We start from the raw sequence: 12,164 nt of genomic DNA, 5'->3' as shown, positions 1-12,164 counted from the left end.
CCATTGCTCCCAAGAACTCAGTTCTCTCCATGCCCAAAGGCCACATGTGTGACCAGGCAGCAAGGTAACTGCTTTATAAAACATGCTGATACCGCATGTCCAAAGAAGATGGACTTCTGAAATGACAGCTTGAGACTGACTTCTCAAAGTGCACAAGTCCCACAGTGTCAGAACTTTTCCACCCTCTGCTTCCATCAAGACAGTTTTTAACTCAAGTGATGATGTTGGAAGAAAGGGAGAAGAAAGGCAGCCTGCTAAAAAGTCCTTTAAAGAGGGAAGCAGATGACAGAATCCATGACAGGATATGGGAAGAGCTTGTGATGTGACACTGAGCACACCACAAGTGTGGAGAATCAAACGGAACATGTAACGTTATGGATCAAAAATGTTATCTGAGCTCAGTGTAATAATAATGGCAAAAGCAGACAGGTGGCTTCCTTTAGATTTAGGATGTGACATCCTAGCAGAATGTGATACCCTCAAGTAAACCTCTGCACTTGGATCCCATCTCTCCACAGAATCCATCCAAAAACCAAGTCAGTGGTTGTGTGGAATTACTGATTTCTTATTTCAATCCCAATATGTTCTTGCTAATGAAACAAAAGCTCCCCATACAAGCACTAACTCCTGAGGCTAGCACCACCAGCATTTGTTTTCAGATCCAAGATCCTTACTTGTGAAGTCCAGGGGGATGTCTTTGATGACAATATTTAACTGGGCTGGTATGATCTGAAGTTTTGTCTTCTCTGGTCTGCATTAGGAAGAAAGGAACAAGAGGGTGAATCTTGAAAGTTCAAGGGCTGAACCCATCACCAGGGCTTTTAGTTACCTCCTGAGTGTTTTAGAAATTGTTATCTCATGCTTACACCTACTGCTTAAAAATGTATGTTAAAAGGCCTCTGCACCAGTCTTACTTCTTATACTCTGCTAATAGCTTCAGCATATCTTCATTTGAGAGTTTGCTACTGTCTTGTTTGTACAAAGGCGAGAATTTTCCTTCCGCATCAAGAGTGCCCTGGGAGTCTTTGAACACGGGTCTGCAGAAAAGAAAAGACACATTCTCTAAATGATGGTAAAGATGCAGGCACAGGAAGATCAAGCTTCAGAACACACATGGTGAGCTGCACACCACCAAATCCCAGTCCACTAAGACAGTCATCTGGTGTTCCCATGCCATTACTGCCCCTCGTGTCAGCACCAAATGGCAATTTAGCAACAGGAGGCACTGGCAGAGAACTGAACTTGCCTGCAGGGCCTTCTTTCAACGTAAGTTTTAAGGGAGTTAACACTGAAATAACAGCAATGGAATACAGTCACTATGTCCAGTTGCTCCCAAGAACATTAATTAAAGCAGAGTCAGAGACAGAGATGTAACTCTGCTGATTGTCTCTACTTTTGTCCCCTCCCTGGCAATGTGTGGTGCCAGAGGGTAATTTCTGCACCAGTTCTCACAGTAGCACAGGACAGGGTAACCCAGCCACAGGGATGTTCTGCCTTTAAGTCAGTAGCTGCAGGTCAGCAGGAAGGTTACAGTCTTCCCAGCACTGTTTACTACATAATATTTTGTTTCTAATTCTAGATAGAGTATTTCAGGCCAATCCACATTCTGCCTGAGAAGTCAGGGCCAGATTCTGCCCTCTGTTGCTTCCATGCAGCCTCAGTGACTTCAGCAGCTTGGCCCTTAGCCCACACAGCCTGATGCTGTCCCAGATCACTGACAGCAGCAGCTCCCAACCCAATAAAACTGCGGTCCAAGGCCACTAACCTGGCAGCCCAGCCAAAGGGCATCCGGTACTGGCCCAGACGGCTGCACACCTGCTTGGCCACCTTATGGACCTTCTGGGCTGTCTGCAAAACACAAGAGAGAAGGTGAGCATGTGCCACTACTTCCACGCTGCACTTGGAAAAGAGAGGACTGCATTCTCCAGGGAGGAGATGCTCTGCGTTTCACAGCGCTGCATACACACAGCATAGCATGGCCTGAGGAGCTGATAGAAAATACCTATCACTTCACACCATGCACATTTATTACAGCACAGGCAGCAGAATGTATGGAGAGCAGACTTAGCTAGAAAGCAGCTAAAGAGCAGCAGAAACATTCCACGTTATAGACCATGCTACTGCCCACAGCAGCATGCAGTATCACTAAGCAGAGCCCCCCAAAGCCCCATCTCACCTTCCCTGGGTCCGAGTTTTTCATGTATGGCTCTGCACAGTGTGTAATGCTGCCCTGCAGCACCTTTTCTACTCGGGCCACCAGGAAGATCTCCGCATGTGGGTCGGTCACAGAGAAAACACCCTACAACAGACAAGAAGGGAGGCTGTCAGCAAGTGGGATACCCTACTTGTAGCATTGGGTTTGGCCATGATTGTCCCCTCCCAGAGGGGACACAGACCCTGCTCTGGCAGCTGCCATGGATGGGCCATGGGAAATCTCAAGGCTTGAGAATGGTCAGCTCCTGAAGAACTCTAGCTGGTGCCTGTGAGCCCACAGTAGCAATCAGCCCGAGACTGACTAAAACATGAAGCTACATGAAGCTACATGAAGCTACATGAAGCTACATGAAGCTACATGAAGCTACATGAAGCTACATGAAGCTACATGAAGCTACATGNTACATGAAGCTACATGAAGCTACATGAAGCTACATGAAGCTACATGAAGCTACATGAAGCTACATGAAGCTACATGAAGCTACATGAAGCTACATACAGCCATGGCCTCACAGAGACACAGAACAAGAGGACAAAGTCAGTTCTTCACCCGTTTTATGTAGCGCAGGCAGGACTCAGGGATGCCATGCACCAGGCTCTCGCCTGGCGAACGCCCCTTCACGTCCTCCACCTTGGAAGCTGATGTATCCAGCAGCATGTCACGGACAGATGGAGGGTTCAGGTCCACGTGGAAGTCTGCAGAAATCTTGCAGTTGTTTTTCAGGTCAAACAATGCCAAGCTGAGGAAGAAGGGCTCAACCTGCAAATGAAATCTGTGTGTCAAAAAGCGCATGGTACCAACCAAAGGTCATTTACATGCATTGCTCTTCCTGCCAGACATGCCTCTTGTATCTACTTGTTCCATTAGTTTTATCTATCAGAATTTTTCAGGATTCTTCCAATTTATGCTTATTTTATTAAATACAGAAATTCGCTTTCCCCTTTCAATATCTTATATTTTGATCTAATGAATTTTTAAAAAGGCTTTCATGAAAAACTGTGGTGGGTTTTCTATAAATGATAAACTACAAGTCTGGAGAAAAAAATACCCAAATCGATCAGTTAGAGTCGTTTAACCCTGGTAATGAGACAGGAAGAGTGTTTATGTTTACATGCTAGAAAACACCACTTATTGCCTAAAGTCCATCAGCTCTGGATGACCCACCTGCAGACACTGAGAACGTTCCCTTGCTGATACACACAGGGGCACAGAAGCAAAGTAGGTGCAAACCACCTCCCAGCCAGGAGAGCTTGCACAAGGCTGGGAATTCTATGTGCAAAACCTGCATCTCTGGAGCTGCTTTACAGCTGAAAACTGTCTTGCACCAAGCTCAGCTTGCTCTGTAGCTATTGACCTTGACAGCACAATGCAAGTGGCAACAATTCCATGTGTTTTTAGTTCACTGATCCCAGTAGGTGTTGTTCACATAAGGATAAAAGTGAAGGCTTGAAGAGAGGCTGTAGCACATCTGAGATGTTGCAGCATAAATTGGAGGCATTACCTCAATACTAAAAACATGCTGATTAGGTCTATCACTGGACTGATAATATCAATCAAATAATATCACTCTGTTATCAGTAATGCATTCATCTTCTGGGAGGGACTGAAGAGCACATTTGGTGTGCTGGCTGACCCCACCAGGACAGTGATATCATCAGTGAAGACTGGTCAGCTGGTGCTGCTGCCTCCCAGCCCTGCAATACTATGTGCTGCTCTGGGCACCCTTGTGTCAAGGGCTGACTCCGATGCAGGACATGGTAACAGGGAGAATGTTTTGGGAGAAGAGACTGGAGGAGACTGGTCTGTTCAAGTCTGGCAGACCAAAGGCAGGGGAGAGATATAATTGCTAGCTACAATTTTCTGAGCTGCAGGCTCGGAAGATACAAGGGAAAGCTTTTTAGGCTAAGGCACAGCTATGGCACAATAACAAATGCATATAATAAAGTGGCTGTGAATACTTTTGGTCTGGGAGACAGGAGATTTCAGAACAGGGAAATCCCTTGCCATTAGAGGAAATGAGATAAAACACAGCAGTGGGTGGCTTGAAGATGGAGCTTAATTTTTTACCAACAGGACTTTCATGGGGATCCAGAATATTGCGAACACATTCCCTGTTCCCTGTGCATCTGAACCTCTGGCTTCCTAGTAGTCCCTGTTCCTGGCAGGTCAAGGTATGTTAGGGCAACTCCATCCCAAGACATATACCAGAATACCAAGGCAGGCAAACCCCACAAAGACCCTGGACCAACAGACACCACCTGCCCAGGCCCCACCATAGCTCATGGCAAGATGGGACTCCTTTATCCATCCAGATCAACCATATGTTTTTGTTGCCAGAAGACAAAGCAGGAAATGCCAGAGCTCTCCTTACATTGGTGGGTCCTTCCTCTGACTGGTCACTGAGCTGAGCAAGGAGGTTGAGGGACAAATCTTGGCAGCAGACCACAAAGCGCCTGCTGCTCTTCTCCTCAAATGGCTTCACATCCGGCTCCATCCCTGAGAAGTCCAGCCTCTAGACAGCAAACAAACACATCCAATCTCATTAAAAAAGAAAATATACCCCCAAATAATGTTAAGGGGTAACACTGCAGCCAGTACAACCTTGACCATTTTTGCTTAAGCGGTGCAAAAAGTACAAGATGTTCACAAATGAGTGCCACTTTGTAATGTTACATGAATGTGTTCAAGGCATGAATTCATGGGGATGTATCAGTTTTTAGCAATCCGGTTTGTAAAGCACAGAAAACTAAACCTCAGAATGATTTCAGTTCCTTCCTGCTTTGCTGTAACCCTGGGGATCTTCCCAAAACACCATTTAGAGCTTGGGGAAGAAAGCGGAATATAAGGCGTCGTTACCCTCAGAAAAGTATCTTCCACTTTGAAGATTTGCCTAGTTTAAGAGATGGTCCCTGTGCCTGAAATAGAGAGAAGGCACATGCTTTTGGGATCATGAACATCTTGAACTGAAGGCATATCTAGATGCACGGCAATAAGAGGCATGTTTAGCAACGAGGGCTGCCTGCAGAGCTGTCTGGGAAATCCCAACAGCTTTGGTTATAATCACACCCTTCCAAACCCAGCACATCCATGGCTAGTTAGTTCCTCAGTGCCCATCCTTCTCAGAAAGCAGGTGCATATGTGACCAAAATACCATCAGCCAGAGTAAGACTCATAACCTTCACCACTCCCAATGACTTGGGCACCAGGGACACAGCTGCCAACCCCCTTAAACACCAGCACATCTCTCAGTGGCAATCTGGCACAGTTCTATTTGCTTTTTCTCCCTCAACTTCTGCAGAACCTGCTTACCAGTGTGGGACACGGATCTCACAGTCAAGTAATTTGTGCAAAACGGTCTGCAATCATTAACCTGATTCTGAGAAACATTTCCTATTGTTTTCTCCATTTCCCTTCTATGAAGAAAGTACATTGCAGGGGTATATATTCCTGCTCCCAGTTTCCTTAGCAGCAGGCACACACTACACTGACTGGGGAGGTGATTTTGGATGTCCTGTCTTAGAGCAGATCTGACTGACCCACACCACGATGTAGAGCTCTATGGGCAGAAAATCTAGGCAGAATGAAAAAAATAGAGTTTAGTGCTCTACACTGAATGATGATATTTTTATTATTTGATTAAATGATAGGAAACTTCTTACAGCTTCTCTTAAAAAAACAAACAAACATCCATATCTCTCCTGGATGCCTCAGGACTGTCTGTCAAATACCTTAAAGGAGTGCCAAGAAACAAGCTAATTTGGTACAATTAAACTTTTTAAAGCCTAATTACGTTTCCTTGTTAAACCGGGATGTTTTTCTTCACAGGTGTGAACAAGCAAAAACGTGCCAGAAAGGGAACCAGAAACTAAGAAAGGTCTTGGAATGATTCTCTGCAACCGTGTTAACAATTGCAGCTCATTCCACTGAAATCCCACAGCTGGGTCTTGGCTGAGAGCTCAGCACAGAGGTCAAAGCTGAGCAGAAAACAAACCAAATAGTGCACAATCCCCTGCTTTGGGCATTAGAACAGTGTGTGGAGTTTCTTCTGCTTGTACCTTCCTACATATGAAAACTCTGCAGTCTGCCTCTAGCGTCACTGTTCGCTCCTTCAGATGTGCTGAGCACAGCAGCTCTCCTTGCAATCCCACTTCTGCTGCTTCTGTCCTACTGTGGGACCCTCCCAGAGGCCCCAGTGATGGGTTTGAGATGCAGAAACAAGAGGCATTGCAGAATCCAGAAAAGCTGGGGGGAGGCCACGTGTGGGGCCGCTGCGAGTGCTCCTTTTATTTGAGCTATCGGGTGAGCATTGATTTGTTCAGACCTCATTGACAGGGATGTGGGCTGAACTCCTATTCTCCAACCTGCCAAAAAAACATGCTGTATTTGCAGGCAAATGCTGCGGTTGCTTAAGGAAATAGGGGAGGCACGACGCCAAAGGAGCAAACCCTCACATTTGCCAACAGGAGAATGTTTACCTGGACTTCTGGGTCAAAAGAAAAGAGGTTTTGTCTTCCATCATTTCTGCTCAGTTTGTTCAGCTGATCTGTTTCCCGTCCATACTAGGACAAAGAAAAGCATTGATATTACTGCTCGGGCTCACATCCATTAAATGAAAGAATGGAAACGGAATAATACAAATATTTTTCAGGTATCCTTTGTGACGGTGCAAGGCTTCCCAGCTGTATCCACCAGCACCACTCAAAGTAAAGCAATGTGGCTCTAACTGAGAAAGCAGAGGGAAGTAGGCAGCTACACTCTGGCTCACGCAGGAGATAGATGTGGTTAGAGAGCTAGAGATGAGGCTGGGAGAGCGATCCCTGCAAACAAAATACCTTCATCAGCTCTGGATGCATGCTTCTCTCCAGGCTTTCCAGGATGTTTTCTGATTTTCCCTGCGTGCTTGATTCATCATCTGCAAGGACACGAAAAGCAGATGTTCAAAACGGCTGCAGGAGCACCGTTCTATTTTCCTCTGCCAGAAAGCATCCCACAATATTTGCTTACAATAGCACAAAAATAGCTTACAGATAATTTATGGAGACTTTTCCACTTGGATGTAAGATTTTTCCATACGTTACTAATAGCAGAATGTACTATTAACAGCCTGCTAGGTTTTTCCAAAGCAGAACTTCAGCTCAGATCCAACTTTCCAGGAGCCTGGAAACATTGCTTTGGATTCCCCATCCAGAGGAAGAGTCATGTTTCTCTCCACTTTTATCCTTCAGAATATTGTCTGCATTACACTAAGCCATTTGGCATAACATCCTTTGTCAGCCACAATTCTTGCTATTAATCCAGAAAGAAAAATGGATGCTTCTGCAGGCACCCTGCTTGCTTCATGTTAGAGAGGGCTGAAGGTAGGTATTGACTTATAAACTGACCTTGTGCAGCTTCCACAGTATCTTTCTTCTCTTGCACCAAACTCTCCGTATTGCTCTGAATGATCTTTCTCAGAGTCACCAGCCACTCTTCCATCTCCTGCTCAGTTTCAGCTGCAAGGTAGTGGCTGTACTTATCTATCGTCTTGAGTTCAAATGCATAGCGGCGCATTTTGGGACACTGAACAAAGAAGAAAGGGCAAGTTTTGTGTTACACCTCCCTCAATAAATCTGCACAGCACTTTCTGCAAAGCTCCTCTCTGAAAAAAACAACCTGAACTGAAATACTACGACAGGAAGAAGAATCACCTCGCCACACACCTCTGCTGCAGTAATCACACAGGGCTGTATGGTTGCAATCACATGCAATACAGCTCCACAGCTGTGAGTTACTCTGAGAGTAGAATTAAGCCAGAATGAAACACAGACAATGCACTGAGGAACAGCAGCAAGCTCCCTCCTACGTCATTAGACCTTTAATATTTACTCAGAGAAGCCAGGAGCTGGATTTGTCCTACACATTAAGTAATGTGGCACATTTAGAGCAATCTATCTTAGAGGAAAGTGGTTCAATGTAATTTTCTGATCTCTGTCTTTAAACAGCACTTCCCAATGAGAAACCCAGGCAAATCTGATGCAGCTTGGGCAGTACATCCTGTGCACCACCAAGATATCTTCTCTACTGTGTTTGCTGTATTCAGAAAGATAAATGGAAATGCACAGCTCTGACTCATCTGTGCTGAAGCAAACAGCCAAAGTAATTCAAGCTGCCGTGTACCAGCTCTGCCACACTTGGTGCTTGGAGCTTCAGCACTGACAGGAACAGCAGAAGACACAGCAGTTGGCTCTCAACCCAAGTTCAAGCTCAGTACAAATACCTTCTTCTAAAACCTTACAGTCACTATAGGGGTGGTACACCCAAAGGACTGCACATTTGGGTTAGTTGGTAAGTCCTTTCTTTCACCTCTCAGTGTCACAGAGTGAACGTTTCCATCTCTGAGCTCGCAAAGCAATAGCCCAACTCCAGGCACACCTACCTGGACAACGTCATTACAAGCATCCAGGAAAATACAGCCTTTGGATTCTTTGGAAATTTTCTCATCTTTGTAGGAATTAAGAATGTAGGAGCCATCTGTGAGTTGTGACAGGTAAAAGTATCTCCTCTTGAATACCTGCAAAAGTACAATGTCTCACTTGTGGAAGTACTCACTCTGACGGATATCACAAGCAACAGCCTCAGTTTCTGCCCTCCTGCTATTGAAGAAATATCATTAACAAGAAGCACTGATGACCCTTGAGTGTTGTAGATGCACCCCTCTGAGAATTACTTGGTTTTGTAATGAGAGATTTTGTCATATGCTTCAATTTTAATGCCTTTGTTGTTATTATGACTTTGTCCAGCTAAAGCAAAGCCCCAGGGCTTCCAGCTCCTCTTTCAGCTGGCTCTGGCCTCGGTTACCTGCACATGGCAAATCCAGACCAGTGCAACAGTTTCATCCCACCCTCCAGCAGATATTTCTAGAGCTTTTTTTTTTTTTTTTTCTTTTTTTTGATAAAGACCTCAGAATTACAAAGTAAGTCTCCAGAAGACTTTGGAAGAGATATGAGGAAATTCCTAGCACTCAAATGCAAGCCAAAGAACACTGCAATCCACGCAAGTGCTCGTGGTTTCATTTATTGTGGTTTTGTGCTGCCATTTTTTTCTAACACATCTATTTTCGTGAGCTGGCTTTGGCTTAGAGTGTTCAGTTCTCACCTCAAATTCAGTAGGTTCGAGAGGGGTATTTGTATGTTTGAGTTATTGTAATGAAGACTGAATTAATTCATTAGCCAACATACTCTCCAGCTTTCTCTCAGAACACCTTCCTTTGCACTTGTCTGCTCATAGGCAATGGACTATAATTCAGGAGAGCATTTTGGCAGCAGTTAAGGCAGCACCATATGCTGGCAGGAGTGTGAGGCACAGGGTGCATCTCACAGTGGCTGGATATCACTCTTAGCAGAACCACGAAGCACCCCAGGGTGAGCAGCATCACAAAGCTCTAAGTGTTCCCATTGTTCTAAATACATGGAATAGCTACAAAAGAACACAACATTTTTCACCCCAGATGGGAGACTACCAGTAATTCTATTCCCCCATCACTGCTGACACAATCACATGTTCAATAAAACCACCTGCATGGAACTGGAAGGGAGCACTGTGCCCAACCCCTCTGAATGGTATCCTCTGGGATCATTTAGATGAGTAGCTTGCTGCAGAGACTGCAATTACCAACAAAGAACCTCACTGCAGCCATCCCTCAGCTGCACAGCTGAGGATAACTACACAGAATTCTCTCTGTGCTGTAAGAAGGCAGCTGCATGGTGGAACATCAGACAGGCTTCTCGCCACGGCAAAAGCCTGTGGTGGAACTATTAAAAATTTCCACTGCAAAACCAAAGCAATGTCAGGCCAGATTATGTGTAAGGGAGAACAAGAGACAAGGCAGCTGTTGCTTTGAGGTCAGTAGTGCTCTGTCTCCTCAGTGACATCATCCCTGCTTTCAGAGCAAAGACTTGTCATTTCAGTTTAAAGCTGCTGTCTGTACATATTTCCTACCAGTAAGGAAACTATCAATTTGCAGAGTCTTCTTTGCAGAGCAGCTGTTTGTTATTTAAATTGCCTTCCTCTTCCTAGCCTCTGCTGCTTACTGTGAAAACAATCTTGGCTTACTTGAGCACACTTTCTCTTCTTGCTCAGCTTGCCTGTTGTGATTTGAAGTGCATTGGGCTTAATTTCTGAGAAGGGAAGGATCAAAAGCTGTTTCCAGACTGTGTTTTCCAGCCCATCTTGGGATGCCCTACAAGAGGGGTGGACACACCCAAACCTGAAACCACCCCTGCACTCCCATTGCCTTTAGAGATGGGATCCGAACTTAAAAGAGGTTGCGTCTTGTTCACAATTAACCTAAAACAGGATAAGCCTCACCCTCATGGTAACAGTGATTGTGCTGTTGACATTTGCTTTGTGCAGCCAGCCTTGCTTTATCACACCGCCCTTCTGGGAGCACAGTGATGAGGAGTCCTGAAAGAGAGCAAAAGACCAGAAAAAGAGCAGGTCAGCTTAATTGCCTCCCATGTAAAATCCCCCTGGGACACAAGGGTATGTCTGCACTGGAAAGCAATATTGTTAACCACAACGACGTAGTTAACCCCATAGTGTAGAATGCACACTTAGCACAGTGTTATCACAAAAAAAATTCAGAGTCATCTCTTTCCAACAAAGAAACAAACTAGTTTGGGTCACCTTTCAAAGGGGAAAATACATCTACGCTGACAGAGCTGCACAGGGGTTTTGCAATGAGGAAATGCATGTTGTATTTCAAAAAGCTGGGGAAGTAGGACATTTTCTAGATGGTCTGTTTGGCCAGTTGCAAAATGCAGCACCTTGGATTTATTTCATCATTTCCTTTTGCATAAATCAACTTTCCATTTCCAACTGAGGCAAAAGAACGCGAAACCCAATTAGCTGAAATGTGACTGACTTGTTTCGTGTCTGTCAAACCAGAAAGTTTCAAGTGACCCAGCTGCACTGTTCTTGGCACATCGGCTGGGATTTCTACCTTTGTCCTGCCTTGTGCTCCCAGAAAGGGAGAGCAGCCCTCCACCCACACCTGGCAATGACCTCCACTAGGGACAGAGGGAAACGAGATGAAAGAAACTTGCCCTGTCCATTCCAGTGACTCAGCAGCAAAGGTGGACCTGGACTATCTGCCAATGAGCTATCAAAGCACTGCTTGATTATCATCTCCTGCATCCAAAACAGCAGCTTTTCAACTCTTTTCTTGCCATACTTCCAACGAAAAGTTTCTAATGCTTTATTTCCCTGGGTAAAACAACCCACAGTTTCTCTTTCATAATGCTTCAACTTTTTTTTTTTCATCCAGAGAATTAAGAGAATTCTTTTACATGAATTTCCATTGCATATCCTCACATAAATGTTCTGTCAGGAAACTGTAACAGAATCCTTTAGATACAGCCAAGCCAAAAGACATAAATGCCAAAGTATCTGCCAAGGTACTCGGAAAACTCTTCCATTACCAACATCGGTAACTGCATTTGTTTGTGTATTTGGGACACTGATCAGAAGAAACCAAGATCTCCACCACATTTGGATAGCATATCTTGGTCTCTTTACTTTCTCAGGGGCATGCTGATAAGATATCACACAGCTCTGTCTTCAGCCAAAAGTGGATACTATTAAGGAGGTAACAGCTCAAGTGAACAGTATACTACCAACACAGCCAGATTAAAGAATTAAAGCCAGATCTGACAATACATTTCCATCTAGGAAAAAGCCATCTCAGCCCTAACAAGAAATGTGCTGGGACATACATAACATTTACTAAAAGCACGCTGAAATAATGCTCCAGAACTACAGCGCTATAAGAAAGAAACTTCTCTGTTCCTAAATCTGCTCCTTAGCAGCATCTCAGTGCCATGCAGATCTTAAAACAGCCAGACTAAACTCCTTACGCTGTAACCTAAGAATTCTTAATGCCAAGTGTGTGAATTAAACTTCACATAGGAAA

At 44.7% G+C, this 12,164-nt stretch overlaps 1 protein-coding gene across 4 annotated transcripts in view; it reads right to left on the bottom strand.

The window, feature by feature from the left end:
• The window catches only part of DOCK11 (dedicator of cytokinesis 11), a 67,039-nt gene that overhangs the window by 39,731 nt on the left and 15,144 nt on the right, over positions 1–12,164 (bottom strand). For all 4 annotated transcript variants that reach the window (XM_015860404.2, XM_015860400.2, XM_015860401.2 and 1 more), the window contains exons 6-16: positions 10,562–10,657; positions 8,631–8,765; positions 7,597–7,774; positions 7,048–7,127; positions 6,691–6,774; positions 4,587–4,727; positions 2,765–2,974; positions 2,177–2,299; positions 1,766–1,848; positions 915–1,037; positions 675–751 (exon numbers count right to left, since the gene is read on the bottom strand). In XM_015860404.2, the coding sequence (XP_015715890.1) occupies positions 675–751; positions 915–1,037; positions 1,766–1,848; positions 2,177–2,299; positions 2,765–2,974; positions 4,587–4,727; positions 6,691–6,774; positions 7,048–7,127; positions 7,597–7,774; positions 8,631–8,765; positions 10,562–10,657 (1,330 nt within the window). The remainder of the gene's footprint in view (positions 1–674; positions 752–914; positions 1,038–1,765; positions 1,849–2,176; positions 2,300–2,764; positions 2,975–4,586; positions 4,728–6,690; positions 6,775–7,047; positions 7,128–7,596; positions 7,775–8,630; positions 8,766–10,561; positions 10,658–12,164) is intronic.

This window comes from Coturnix japonica, chromosome 4, assembly GCF_001577835.2.
Source record: "Coturnix japonica isolate 7356 chromosome 4, Coturnix japonica 2.1, whole genome shotgun sequence".
Classification (NCBI taxonomy): Eukaryota; Metazoa; Chordata; class Aves; order Galliformes; family Phasianidae; genus Coturnix; species Coturnix japonica.
Note: the sequence above shows the minus strand (reverse complement) of the source record. Positions and strands in the feature narration are given on the sequence as shown.